The sequence below is a fragment of the Onychomys torridus genome, chromosome 11, assembly GCF_903995425.1.
Source record: "Onychomys torridus chromosome 11, mOncTor1.1, whole genome shotgun sequence".
Classification (NCBI taxonomy): domain Eukaryota; kingdom Metazoa; phylum Chordata; class Mammalia; order Rodentia; family Cricetidae; genus Onychomys; species Onychomys torridus.
In genome coordinates this window covers 58316108-58330643 of record NC_050453.1, presented here as the reverse complement: position 1 = coordinate 58330643, position 14536 = coordinate 58316108, and the positions used below count along the sequence as shown (strand labels likewise).

The window sequence follows — 14536 nt, the reverse complement described above, 5'->3', positions numbered from 1 at the left end:
TGGCAGCAGGGATAAGGTAGGGGCTGCTCCAGAGACAGCAGGGGAGGGCAGATGCAGGACAAGGACATGTGTCTTGTCCCACCCGAGGCTTGTGGTGGAGACTGGCCACAAGCTTTCGTGTCCTGAGCAGAACAGGGAGAGAGAGTGGACAGGAAGGTGAGCAGACACCCAGAGACCTGGGAGAGAGAGACTGGGGGTCTTGCTTCATGCCTAGGTTGACCCTCACTGCACCAACTCCCTTCCCATCTCCCAGCTTCCTTGCCCCCTACCCAAGAGCTCAGCTTCCAACAGCTTGAACCCCACTGGGCCCCCATCTGTGAGCATGGAGAGGTGTGCTCACAGCCAGTAGGCTAAAACTGTGAACTGGGGACACTGGGCAGACCTGTGGGGGAGGGCTTCTCCTACTTCCTCCTCCCCACCCCTGTGGTATCCTCACTTCCTTTTCTTGATTGCAGTCAACAGCTGGCCCAGAGTGGGTGGTCCTCCTTCCCCTCCACTCCCACCCCTGTGGGAAGGTCAAGGCAGAGCACAGGTACCGGTCACTGTACACAAGTGTGCAGGACTCCCCAGGTCCCTGCTTCTATTACCTCATCCTGGCACCGGAGCCAACCGCCTCCTGGCTGTACTGAGCTTCCTCCTCAGGGAAGCCCACCTATATTCCTCGGAGGAGAACCTGGCACAAGGCGGGAGCCGGAATCAACCAGCCCTGGAGAGACTCTGGAGTGTCACCTTCTGACTTACTGCCAAGGGCAAAGACAGGTGTCCCAAGCCTCCTGACCTCAAAGGGTCATCCCTGCTCCTCACCTCCCCACAGGCGGAAGAAGGCCAGCCCCTCCTCCCACCTCCTCCAGGTACCATCCTGTGCCTATTCCACGGCTCTTCTTTTTTGGTATCACCATTTGACAGTTGAATCAGAGAGGTAGGAGGAAGAGAAAGGATGTGGCATGTGAGTGCTGGGGGCCAGGAAGGGTGTTGGGAACATTACAGAGTCAAAGAACAGTCTTGCAAGCATGAACTGTAAACCAGTCGGGCCAGCAAAGGGTCTGCCAGAACCAGGCGGGGTGGGGGTGGGGCTGTAGAGTCTTGAACTTGGGGGCTGCTTCCCCCACCCCGTCCCCTGTCCCCCGTCCCTAAGCATCCAAGTGGCCCAGTGGTGAAGAGGACATGGGATGTGAGGGCCACAGCTATCTGTAAGTCTTCTGAGGAGATGCAGGGTTCTGAGACCCTCCCCGAAGGGCAGTCTGGGGGTGGGGGTGGGGCTCCTAGAAAACGACCTGAGATTCTTCTCCACTTTAGCTCTGCTACCTGTTTTCAAGCGACTAGCCTGTGCCTGCAGGCTGAGGGACTCAGGGCCTGGGCCCCTCCTTCCTGTTCAGAACAAGGCATCCTCCTTCTTCTTCCCCACACTGCACCTTTGTGGTACATCTACTCTGCTCCGGGCAGATAGGGCCTGGGCTTGACCATGAATTGCCAGGCTTTGAAGCAGGGGCAGAAGCCGAGCTGGGGAATTAAGCCTCTAGCCAAGGGCTCAACCAGAGGAACAACAGAGGGTCCCCTATGGCAAGGAGGTGGAGGGGGGCTTAATAAAGAACCCTGAGGTGCAGACCAGGCGTGATCAGGGCAGGCCTCGTCCCTTGCCCATTCCCAGAGCCTTTGCACCCAGCAAGGGTGGCATGGCACCGGCAGCCTGCTCTCAGAGGGTGCAGGGAGGATGCACCCGACCCCTGGTGGCAGCTGCGGCAGGCGCAGGAGGGCAGCTTGCAGCTGGGTGTGCGTGGGTGGAAGCCAGGAGGGGCGGAGGGAGGAAGCTGGCTTCCTGAAGCCTCTCAGTCCTCAAAGATAGACGGACTGACAGACAGCTGGCAAAAGGCAGCCTGGGGGACACGGCCGCTTCAGTAAGTACGTGAAGTGGGCACAGGCATACCATGGCCCTGGGGTAGGGAAGCCCTGGCAAATAGGAGGGCGTCTCTGAGGATGGGGTGAAGAGGCATGAGTTTGGGGCTACCATGTCTGGCCAGGCATGAGTAGTGGCATATTTGGTGTCCCTGTGGCTGGAGGGCGAGGGAGCCACACGGAATGCCAGGAGTAGAGAGGCAAAAGGGCCCTTTCTGTCATGGGAGAGTGCTATCCCAGCCACACCTGCATGGGCCCACACTGTTCCAAGCCTCTGTCCCTGGAGGTTAGCAGCCCTAACCCTACCACCATGGCACCTGTGACTTAGCTCTGGGAGATAGGGACTGCCCCCAAAGGAGATGCCCTCATCACCTCTCTGCCCCTTCTCTCTCGTACGCCCCAACTGCAGTCTCACCATGCGCTGGAGCTCTAGGGCTTGGCGAGGCCATTTCCTGTGACGGTTACAGAGGCGGGAGACTGGGGGATGGGAAGGAAGAGGAAGGAAACACCCCTAGCCTACCGCCCTGGATAGAGACCCCCAGAAGCCACAAGTGATCTTGGAGGGGAGCTGTCAGCAATTAGGAGACGACCCTACCAGAGTGTGGCCTGCCTGGGTCCCCAACTGGCTCCAACACTACTAGAGGCCTCAGTTTCTCGTTCTGGAGAAGACTGCTGACCTTAAAAAGTTGTGAGCTTTCTTCCTTCCTTCCTTCCTTCCTTGCGATCGGCAGTCCGTTGTTCTCATTTGGACCCAAGCTTAGAGCCCTGCAGACTTGGGTACCCTCTCTCTTCCTCCTTCTGGATTATTTCCTGACTTCACCCATACCTACACTCTGTATCTCCCTCCTCCTCTAACCTCAGACTGTCCTCTGTCCTGCATCCCAACAAAGAGCTCCTGTACTTACAGGATGAAAAAGTTAGGCCCCTTCCTTGGGAAGAGAAGATACCTCCAGTAAAAACCAAGAGGATAGCTGGCCTGGGCTTAGGAGCCTCCTCCTAGCCAGTAAGGCAGGTCAGAGGTCAGCAAATACAGGACCTTGTCTTTCAGGCAGGCCTCATGGCTGAGTGAGACTTCCTTGAGCCCAGCAATCTACCCCAGCATGGTCCAGGCCTGTGAGGGGCGCTCCAGAGCACAGCCACCAACCTTGTCTTTGGGGGCAACCATGACCCAGCCTCCACCCACCAAGGCTCCGGCCAAGAAGCATGTGCGGCTGCAAGAGAGGTGAGATCTTTCACGGAGAGGATCTGCCTAGACCTGGGTTGCTTTCATTTCCTCCCTCTCTCATACCCAGCCGTCCAGTTCTAACAACAGAGTCCACAAGGCCTGGAAAGAGAGTTAATAATGCTCATTTGCATGTTGCTTGCCCATCCTTTGTTATGTCTGAGGCACCGCGTTTCATGTCATCCCTGGGCCTGCTCCCAAAGCCTCAAGCTGGGATGAGCAATCTCTGCGACAAGCCCAGGAGTCTTCATGACATTGAGTATGCGTTGGAGCCTCTGTGCCAGCTTAGGAGCAGGAGAGATAGGCGACAGGAAGGCACATAAGAGTCGCAGCCTACTCCATTCTATCTGATAAAAGGAAAGGGGAACGTAGTAAGGGCCTGACCCCTGAGTGCCCCGAGCCTCTAGGTCAGGAGAAAGACTAGCTGTGGCCTCCTCAGACAAGCTCTGCAACAAGTCGTTGAAAGGAAAGCAGGCGCTAGGGGATGTTCACTGGGCACTGGCTGGCTATGCTTGCAGAAGGGGCTCCAGCGTAGCTCTGATGCTGGATGTTCGGTCTTTGGGGGCTGTGGAACCCATCTGCTCGGTGAATACACCCCGGGAGGTCACCATACACTTTCTGCGCACAGCCGGACACCCCCTTACACGCTGGGGTCTACAGCACCAGCCACCCAGCCCCAAGCAGCTAGAGGAGGAATTCTTGGTAAGAAGTTGGGGTCCCCTCCACATCACCTTGCCCTTCCGTATCAGACCGTCATGGATTCCATCATGGATTCCGCAGCCTCTCTTCTCCTTGTGGTCCTTGGGGAAGATCTCCAAGGCTCAGGAGAGAAGGTTGTCCTTACGTGTGCATTGGGTGGAAGGGGAGAAAAGGAGGCTGGGGCCAGATGTTAACACACTTACTCCCCCACCAGAAGATCCCCTCAAACTTTGTCAGCCCTGAAGACCTGGACATCCCTGGCCATGCTTCCAAGGACCGATACAAGACCATCTTGCCAAGTAAGGACCACAGTGGGTATGAAGGGGGCAGTGTCCTCGGGGGGTGAAGAACTTGAGAAGGCAAGATATATACCTTGAAGCCAGGCATAGTGGTGCGTGCCTGTAATAATCCGAGCACTTGGAGGTGCGAGTGGAGGATTAGGAATTCAAGGCCAGTCTCCACTATCTAGCAAGTTCTAGGCTAGCTTGGTTTATATGAGACCTTAACAAAAATAAATAAAATAAAAATTAAAAAAAAAAAAAAAACAACCCACCTCAGCCAAGGAGGAAGCACAATGCTTGAGACATCGTATTTCAACAGAGAAATACTACCACCACCCTGACAGTTAGAAGAGAGATAGCAATTACAAGATAACATTTGCAGAAGTTTACTGTGGGCCTCTGTGGTAGGGGTGAGCGCACACAGACAGACCCAGGCCTTGAACCCCCTCTTTTCAGAGGCAGGCTTGAGTCCTGGAGCCTTCTACAGTGGCTTCCAGAGCTGTGCTCTAACTCAGCCGAGCACAAGGGTCCTGCTCTGGGCCGAGCCTCCCAGCTCGCTGCCTGCTCTGTTCAGAGCAAGGCTCTGCAAACACCCATCCAAGTGAGTGTTAGCCTTTGGCCTTGGCCTAATTCTAGCAAGTTCTACAACCACCAAAGTGGGGCAGCCAGCTCCTTCATCCCTCATCCGGTTTGATTGGGAAAAGACCCACACCTTTGGAGAGAGAGGCCGATATCCCTCATGGTCGAGTGATAGCTTAGATAACAATGTATTCATCTGAAGCTTGTATTCATAATCAGAAAAGATAAGTTTTTTTCTTTGCAGAATCTCTTTCATTCCTATCAGTTACCTCCCATTTTATACCCTCGCTGATCTCAAGGCTAAAATATGACAATATCCCAATCGGTCTCTGCAGCTCTGTGGTCTGTCCTATACAGCATCGTTCAGATAATAGTTCGGCTTTGGTTATATCACTTTCCTGCTCAAAAAACATGTGGATCCCTATTGTTGTAGAATTATGTTGTTGTTGTTTTGCTTTTCGAGACAGGGTTTCTCTGTAGCTTTGGAGCCTGTCCTGTAGCTCGCTTGGTAGACCAGGCTGGCCTCGAACTCACAGAGATCCTCCTGCCTCTGCCTCCCAAGTGCTGGGATTAAAAGTGTGCGCTACCACCAACTCATCCGAAATATTATATTTTATAATGCACAGGTATTATGCTACCTGTCTATAAAGCAATTCAACTGAATGCCTGCTGTCCACAAAGCATGGTGAACGGTGTAAGGACGCTCTTCCCTCTGACTCTATTAGAATCTGCGTTTGTTGGTCCCCTCTGACCTTCACCTTCACGGATCTTACTTCCTAGATCCCCAGAGTCGTGTCTGTCTTGGCCGGGCCCAGAGCCAGGAAGATGGCGACTACATCAATGCCAACTACATCCGAGTGAGTGTCTGGCTGTGGCAGCAGTGGGGGCAGGACTGTTTTTAAAAATGAAAACGCCACGTGATACCATCCAGCTGTGACTTGGCCTGGGGGCCTGGGGGGGGGGGGGGGGGACAACAACACACCGAAAGACCCCCCAAATCGACCTAGAAAAGATGTTAAATTTTCCTAACCCACACTGTTACCCTGTCCATGACAACTCTCTCTATGTGGCAATGGGTTGACATAGCTGAGCCTAGTCACTAGTTTCTTTTTAAAGGCTAGTTGGCTCCTACAAGATGCACAAAGCCAGCAGAAGTAGGAATCTGTCATCTCCTCTCCCACTCATTTGCCCCCCAACCCTCTCTACTCTGTACCAAGTAGCACCTCCTTTGTAGAGACTGATGGATGTCCAGCTAATAGCACCCTCCAAGCAAGATGGGCCATCTAGCCCAATTTTTCACCTGGCGTGGTAGGTGGATGGGAAAGCAGTGCCCCCTTGTGGCCACATGTGGTAGGACGGTAGTCTGGGGTGCTGGGAGGCAGTGTTGTCGGGCAGAAAGCTAGGAGATAAGCGGTCCTCTGCTTGCTTGGCAGCAGGAACCAGGCGAATAGCGGGCTGCATGGACGATGGAAGGACGGTGGAAGCTAAGGAGGATGGAAGGGGGTTGAACAGATTAGGAAGAGTATGCTGGATTTGGGTGCCAAATATATAAAAGTGATTCATGAAATGTGAAACGTTCTTACAAATATTGAAGACTATTATTTCTTGCGCTAGAAGAAAGCAGAAGACAGGAATAAACATGTATATGGTGCCTGCCATCTGAGAGACTGCCAATATAAATTTTTGAGTTTAATTCATGCTATGTTATGAGGTAATCACTAGACCCAATCTCTAGGTGGAGAAACTGAGTCTCACAGAGGCCAGGAATGTGGTTCTGGCCTCGTAACTAGGGAACAGCAGGCCAGGAATTTGAACTCAGGTGTTTCTCATCATGGATCCCATATCCTCTTCCAGCATGTGGCTTCTGGGGTGTGTGTGTGTGTGTGTGTGTGTGTGTGTGTGTGTGTGTATCTAAGTGCTCATGTTCACTGGCTTTGAGTGTGAACCCACAGCCTCTCTCTTCTGTGCTTGCCTCCCCAGGGCTATGATGGGCAGGAAAAGGTCTACATTGCCACCCAGGGCCCCATGCCAAACACTGTGGCGGACTTCTGGGAGATGGTGTGGCAAGAGGAAGTGTGTCTCATTGTCATGCTCACCCAGCTCCGAGAGGGCAAGGAGGTAAGAGGCAGGGTCACCCAGAATGGGCTGTAGCCTCCCTTCGAACACCACCCATGCAGAGCAGACCAGAAGCCTCGATGGGAGCTGATAACACTGACGGGTCCCAGGTCATTTCCCTGGGGAAGATTCCTGAGATACATAGACCCCAGGGAAGCTGTTCACAGCCAAAATGTGGGTGGGTGATTTAGCTTGGGAGAGCCAGTCTCCAGGCACTGGCCTGGGTCATGGGATGAGATAGGAGGAGGGGATGTTAGGCCTCTCTCTGCTGCACTATCATTGCTCCATCAATGGATCGTCCCACTCTGACTCCCAGATCCCTCCCTTCTAGAAATGTGTGCATTACTGGCCCACAGACGAGGAAACCTATGGGCCCTTCCAGATCCGCATCCAGAGCATGAAAGAACACCCAGAGTATACCGTGAGGCAACTTACCATCCAGGTACCATCCCCTGAAACAGACCAATGGGAGGTCTGGGCCACACTTGCGTCTCTGGAACTTAGGTTCCACCTTCATTAGGGACCAAGTTTACTAATTTAAGCCTTGACCCTACATTTAAAAGAGGTGCCATAAAAGAAAAAGAAATGGGTACAACCCTCAGGGGTACCTCTAATTTAATAGGGATGCATGAAAAAAAACAAATAGGAACCACCAGGGAGCATCGCCTCCCCACGCTACATATCCAGGCTCCAGGGGAGAGGGCAGACACAGGAGGATGCTGGAAGAGTCAGGGGAGGTCAGAGATGTCCCAGCACATGTGGATGGACTGTAAAAATGCTTTCTGGGGCAGGAAAGATTGTCCGGTGGGTAAAGGTGCTTGCTGCCGAGCCTGATGATGTGAGTTCGATCCTTGGAACCTACATAGTGGGAGGAGAGAACTGACTGAAACAACATGGCAAGACTCCCATCTAGAGAGAAGGGAGGAAGGGAGGGAGGGAGGGGGAAGTGGAGGAGGTGGGAGGGAGGGAGGGGGAGAGAGAGGAAGGGAGGAAGGGCTTCCTGTTGCTGTACACATTCTTACACCTTCAAATTATTTTTGTATCAATTCATTGTTTCCTGAGCATCCTGGGAAACAAACCAGAAAGATACCATTGTGCCCACTTATTAGAGAAGAAAATGAGATTAACGTCCGTACTTACCCATGGTTGTGTGATAGAGACAGAGCCAAGACTTGAGCCTGGGTCTCTCCCTCTCCCAAAACACTTCTCCTTCCTTGAATTTTGGAGTGGGTCATGGTAGAAGATGCATATCAAAGCCATCAGGAGAATCAGCTTTGCCTGCTCCGAGTTGAGGCCCGGTACTTACTTGCTGGCACCGGGAGGAAGCAGCACCCACACCCACATCCTGGTTCTCATGTCTTGCCCTCTCCTTTCCTCACATCCCAGCACCAAGAGGAATGCCGCTCAGTAAAGCATGTCCTGTTCTCGGCCTGGCCAGACCACCAGACTCCAGAATCAGCAGGGCCCTTGCTGCGCCTGATGGCTGAGGTGGAGAGCCCGGAGACAGCTGCTAACTCTGGGCCTATCGTGGTTCACTGCAGGTAGGGCCTCCCCAACCCCAGCCTAGAATCAACACTTACCTTCCCTGCCCACGAGGTCTCCAAGTAAAACCCCACCAGACAGACCCAACTCTTAGCTGGACGGCAATCTCCTGTCCAAGAGATTCAGTATTGTTATGTCTTTTCTACAGAGCCCTGGCCTGCGGGAGGTAGAGAAGAAATAAACATGGCCTCCACTGTTGGGGGTTCATTTCCTCCTTGAACAATTTTTTTTGTTTGCTTGGGGTCTTGTAGTGCTTGGGTTTGTTTTTGATTTTATTGGATTTGTTGTTGTTTGTGCCCAGCCCCAAGCATTATTTTTAAATGGTAAATCTGGGGTGTTGGATTCAATTCCCAGGATCAACAAAAAATACAACAAAATGGCAAATCTAAGTGTCTTAGCCAGTTCCACAAGGTCCCTTCATGAAGCCCTTACTGGCCTTCCAGATGGGTTCCCATCAGTGTCCCCAGGCTGACCCTCTGACCCTGCTCCTGGCAGAGTATCAGTTTTTCAGTTTATTCCCTGGGCATATAGTAGAGACAGGAGGATCGGGAGTTCAAAGCCAGTCTAAGCTACATAAGGAGTTCAAGGCCAGCCTGGGCTACATGGTACCATGTTGAGAGGGGAGAAAAGGGGAGAAGGAGGAAGAAAAAGGAAGAAGGGGAAAAGTATGAACAAGGCATGCCTGAACCCATGCAGAGGGGCACACATGCTGGGAGTCACTGGTGGTTTCTATTAACTACACCAGCGAGGTGTAATTTCTATTACACGTGGGGGGGGGGGTGAAGTCAAGAAAGGGATATGTGAGGGAAAAGAGAAAGAAATCTCAAGGTCAAAGAGCCAAGAAGAGGATAATGGACAAGAATGGAGGCCTGAGAGCATCCGTGGAAGCTGGTCTGGAGGTTGTGGTCAGACCAGGAATGTTCAAGGGGCCAGCCAGGACACAGGCAGGCACTGTGGGTTAGATGCCTTGGACATCAACACAGATGCAGTCATTAAAATGTACACCAGAACAGGGCACTGTAGTGCACCCAGTGCTGAGCATACTTGAGGCTGCTAGTTTAAGGTCCGTCTGGGCCACGTGGCTAGACCCCATTACTGAAAAGAGAAAAGAAAGCTGGGCCAGCAAGGTGCCTCGGTGGGTAAAGGCGGCTGCAGCCAAGCCTGGCAGCTGGGATTCAATCTCTGGACTCTACGTAGTCTAAGGAGAGACTGGCTCATGGAGATAGCCTTCTAACCTTCATACAGGCACCATGGCACACATGTACACACGCACACACTCACCACACACACATTAAAATAAATTTAAAATGTTTAAAAAAAAAAAAAAAACTAGGAAAAGGACAGACCCGGCCTTTAATCCCGGCACTTGGGAAGCAGAGGCAGGCAGATATCTGTGATTTGAGGCCAGCCTGGTCTACAGAGTGAGTCCCAAGCCAGCAAGGGCTACATAGAGACTCTGTCTCAAACAAACGGACAACAGCAATAACAACCTGAAAAAAGACTGGGTATGGGGACACCCTTCTGTAACCCCAGAACTCAGGAGGATTGCAGGGAGAGTGGGCTATATTAAGTTTCAGGCATCCCTGGGGTTACAGAATAAACCTCTATCTCAAAAAAAAAAAAAATCAAACTAAAATCTGGACGTGTGGATACACACTTATAATCCCCATATTTAGGAGGTAGGGGTTCAAATGGACTACAAAGCAAGTTCAGGCTAGCAGGACCTATGAGCCTCTGTCTAAAATAATAATAATAATAATAATAATAATAATAATAATAATAATAATAATAATTTTTGAAGTTCATAGAGCCAGTCATAGTGGCACACATCTTTAATTCCAGCACTTGGGAGACAGAGGCAGATAGATCTTTGTGAGTTCAAGGCTAGCCTGGTCTACAGAGTGAATCCCAGGACAGCTAGAGCTACATAGTGAGATCCTATCTCAAAAGACCAAAAATAGGGGGCTAGAGAGATGGCTCAGAGGTTAGGAGCACCAGTAACACTTCCAGAAGTCCTGAGTTCAATTCCCAGCAACCACATGGTGGCTCACAACCATCTGTAGAGAGATCTGGTGCCCTCTTCTGGCATGCAGGCATACAAGCAGGCAGAACATTATACACATAATAAATAAATTTTAAAGGGGGGGGGGTGCTGGAGAGATGGCTCAGTGGTTATAAAGCACTGGCTGGTCTTCCAGAGGACCCAGGTTCAATCCCCAGCACACACATGGCAGTTCACAACTGTCTGTAACTCCAGTTCCAGGGTATCTGGCATCCTCACACAGACATACATGAATTAATAAAAATAATTAATTTAACTAATTAAAGTCCATAGGAACCAGAAGGCAAAAAATGAGCTGCGCTAGGCCTAGAGTGAGGCTAATAAGGTTCAGGAACCTGTCCAGGACAAGCTAGTATCTGTCTCCATCAGGGATGCCAAGGATGTTGAAGTTGGAGGTGTGAGAGTTCCACCCGATGAACAGAGCACCTCAACCCCACTTCTTCTTTTGTTGTTCGAAGCCTAGCCCCAACCTTCCTTGCTCATCTGTCTCCCCTGTTCTGGTCTCCTGTGACCTCCGTGTCCTCTCCCTGGTCACATCCAGCGCAGCCCCTGCTCCCTGGTCTCCTGTGACCTCTGTGTCCTCTCTCTGGTCACATCCAGTGCAGGGATCGGCCGGACAGGCTGCTTCATTGCCGCCCACATTGGCTGCCAGCAGCTGAAGGCCCGAGGGGAAGTGGACATTCTGGGCATCGTGTGCCAGCTGCGCCTGGACAGGTGGGTCCATGGGAAGCAGGTGCAGCCGTGTTCATTGGCAATGCATGGGTGCTTCTGAGGTCTTGGGCACATCACCTTCAGGCCCTCCTAGGTGAAAGCAAGGAGCTCATTTTATTTAAAAAGCTTTCTATGTTGCCAGTAACTAAGCCCACATGAAAGATTATCTATGTTAGCTTGGGGACCTGGAGTTAAGCATATCACCCTGAATTGTCCCTCACCACCCCCCAAATTCTCTATTCAAGGGAAGGCTAGGAAACAAGATACAGTCACGGAGAGGTACGATACTGCATGGCTGTAATCCCAGCACTCAGGAAGCCAAGGCAGGTGAACGTGAGTTCAAAGCCAGTGTGGGCCAATGTGAGCTACAGAGGGAGACTCTGTCTTGATTTTTTTAAAAGATACAATTTGCTCTAGACACAAGGTAGCTATGGTACTCACTGGGGTTGGAAGAAAAGAAGCAGGCTCCAACTCTGGCGTATCTGCTACTAGCTATTACCATAATTATGTACCCTCTCTGGCCCCTTTTTTGAGTCAGAGTCTCTGTGTATTCCTGACTAGCCTGGAGCTCACTATGTAGACTAGCCTGGCCTTGAACTCACAGATATCTGCCTGCCTTGGCCTCCCAGGTGCTGGGATTAAAGGCGTACATCACTGCACTCAGCACCCCCATTTTTATCTAGAGTGGTAGATGTTTATTTCCCCAACTGGAAGAAGGAATGGGTTTGCTTCTGTGAGTGTTCTAGAAATGAGGCCTGCTGTACATATGTGAAGTTAACTTTTTTATTTATTTAAATTTATGTGCATTGGTGTGAAGGTGTCGGGTCCCCTGGAACTGGACTTACAGACAGTTGTGAGCTGCTATGTGGGTGCTGGGAATTGAACCCGGGTCCTCTGGAAGAGCAGCCAGTGCTCTTAACCACTGAGCCGTCTCTCCAGCCCCAGGTTAACTCTTTTTATTGACAAGTGGAAAACTTGAGCATGGGAACACATTCTTGACCCAACCTAAGAAACTGGGTCTGGTTTTGCTCAAGAGCTGGGTGCATAAGGGACAGAGAGTCCAGACAGGGCACTGCACCCTGCACTTCCTTCCTTGGGGAAGAGAGAGTCAGCTTTCCCAGCAGGACAGTGAGAGGGAATGCTTAACCTCAGGCACAGGGCAGTGTCCTTGACTCTTTCCCACCCTGTGCTTCTGCTTACAGAGGAGGCATGATCCAGACAGCAGAGCAGTACCAATTCCTGCACCACACGCTGGCCCTGTATGCAGCCCAGCTGCCCCAGGAGCCCAGCCCCTGAGCCCCAGCCCTCCACCAGTCCAGGAGCCAACCTCCCCTCAGGGCTGGGACGGTGGATCTGGGGAAGTGGGCTGTGTGCTCTGAGACAGCTTCTTCATAAGCACAGGAAAGGGAGCCTCAATAATGAGAATGTTTACAGTCCCGGGAAAATGCTCCAGCCAGCAACAGGGGCCAGGCCACGGGTCTTCCCCAGCAACCGGACCGTTCCTCTGCCTCCTCCACTGGCCCCCAGTGGACTATGGGGGAACTTCCAGTAGCTCTGAACTTACACATAGGAGCTGGTACTTGGAATGGATTGAGAAAGAAGCTGAGGTGCTGGTCTATCTCACGTGCCCTCTGCGGCCTTTCTACCCTGTTGATGACACAGAGTCAGTCCTTCGCTGCCATCATGGAAGCAAACAGAATGGTCCTGAAAGCCATTCCAGATGTAGTCACGCTGCTGGGGCTGCCGAGACAGTCAACTGCAGGATCCTCTTCCATCAGGGCCTTGCCTGCAAACAGGCCAGATGCAAGAGCAGGGAAAAGTCTGGTCTAACCTTGGCTAAATCCTCTACATCCTACATAGACTGCTCCTCCCCATACACCTGCGAGTGTCAGATAACCACCACCACCCCTCAGAAGAGAACAAGGACCCTGACTGGCCTCCACATGTGTCGGAAAAGGAGATGCAGAGGTAACCAAGTCTAGCCATTGAGATCGCTGGAAGAGCCCAGGTGTGATGATGCACACCTGTCATCCCAGGAGCACTCAGGGGCAGAAGCAGGGGTGTTACTGCAAGTTTGAGGCTGGCTAGATCTACGTTTTGAGTTCCAAGCCAGCCAGAACTACATAGCAAGACCTTCTCTTAAAAAAAAAAAAAAGCCATCTTGAGCTCTCTGGAAGAGGTAATGTATAGGAACCATTCAGAGATCAGGAGGGCTGCTGTTACCTCTATGACTTCCTGCCATCTGCTCCCCAACCACTCTCCAGGGAAGCCCAACACTCTCAGCTTTGCTTCTGTGACTGTAGAGCACACCCTAGGTACTCACGAAGTACCACAGACAGAGAAGAGAAGAAGAAATGAAGGGCTGTGCCAGCTTCTAGAAAACCTCCCCGCCATACCTTCCTGGGCCTGTGTTTATTTGCAGAGCACACCTGGATAGCCTAACTGATTCAGAAACCGGCTGGGCTATCACCAAGCACGCAGCACAGGGCTAAGACCAAGCCTCAGCCCTCATCCATCTCAACATCGGCACTATTTTCAGGGGACCCACACCTATCTCAGGGTTGAACTATATACCCCAGAGAGCCAGACCAACTCTGGGTCGTCCTTGATCCAGTTTGGGCTACCTGTGGGGATGAAGATGGGACACTATTCCTGCTGTCTGGTCCTCAGCTCCTGGATGTGCTGTGGCTGGCATGAGTCCTCTGTGAAAACCTCTGTGTGTCGTGGTGAGTGACCACCCTTCTGCTTCATGGCATCTCTCTGAAGGACACGTAGTGCTGGTGGACATGGTGGCACAAGCCTATGATCCCCACTTGGAAAGTGGAGGCAGGAGAATCCAGAGTTCCAGAGTAGCCTTGGCTACATGAGACCCTATCTAAAAAGCAAACAAAAGGAAACCCAAACAAACAAAAAATCGTGGGGTGCTAAGGCTGAGGTTAACATTCTTAATGCTCTGCCTAGCCTTTACCTAGGCACTCCACTTTAGCCTTGGGGTGATGGGGCTTGCACTTCCACTTTCCTAAGCACCCTGAAAGGTCTGCGACGCCCACAGTAGGCTCTGGAGTACCTGATGCTGCCATGAGCTCAGAGCAGGTCAGGAAGGGAGCAATCGCACAGCCCTCTGGGTACCCACCCAGCACTGTCACCCCAACCCTGTTCTGGAGGGCACAGGCTCTGGAAAAAACAACCAAGTAGAAAAAAATAAATAAATAAAGACTTCTTGGATGCCCAGTTAATTCTTTTTTTCCATCTTCTTAGGCCTGTGGGGTTCTCTCTAGCAAGGCTCCTGGGAGCAGGAGCAGGAGCAGGAGCAGGCTGCTACATCTTTCCCCCTGGGATGCACTCTTTTCCAGTGTTTCTAAGGACATGTGACAAAATGAAACTGCAGTCAGTGTAGGAAGTGAGACACAGAGGTACCACCTCACCCGTTCA

General features: G+C 51.8%; 1 protein-coding gene across 2 annotated transcripts; it reads left to right on the top strand.

Moving 5' to 3' along the window:
* Window positions 1-2922: 2922 nt before the first annotated feature.
* On the top strand, window positions 2923-13109 carry Ptpn7 (protein tyrosine phosphatase non-receptor type 7). Of its 2 annotated transcripts, none has more exons than XM_036202670.1 (9): window positions 2923-3115; window positions 3634-3817; window positions 4029-4113; window positions 5455-5531; window positions 6655-6792; window positions 7121-7231; window positions 8176-8330; window positions 10994-11107; window positions 12307-13109. In XM_036202670.1, the coding sequence occupies exons 1-9, from the start codon at window positions 2994-2996 to the stop codon at window positions 12398-12400; spliced, it is 1080 nt and encodes a 359-aa protein (XP_036058563.1). In that variant the 5' UTR covers window positions 2923-2993; the 3' UTR covers window positions 12401-13109. The 2 variants fall into 2 exon arrangements, with proteins under 2 accessions (XP_036058563.1, XP_036058562.1); XM_036202669.1 differs by having other exon boundaries at window positions 2948-3115; window positions 4032-4113.
* The last annotated feature ends 1427 nt before the right edge of the window (window positions 13110-14536 follow it).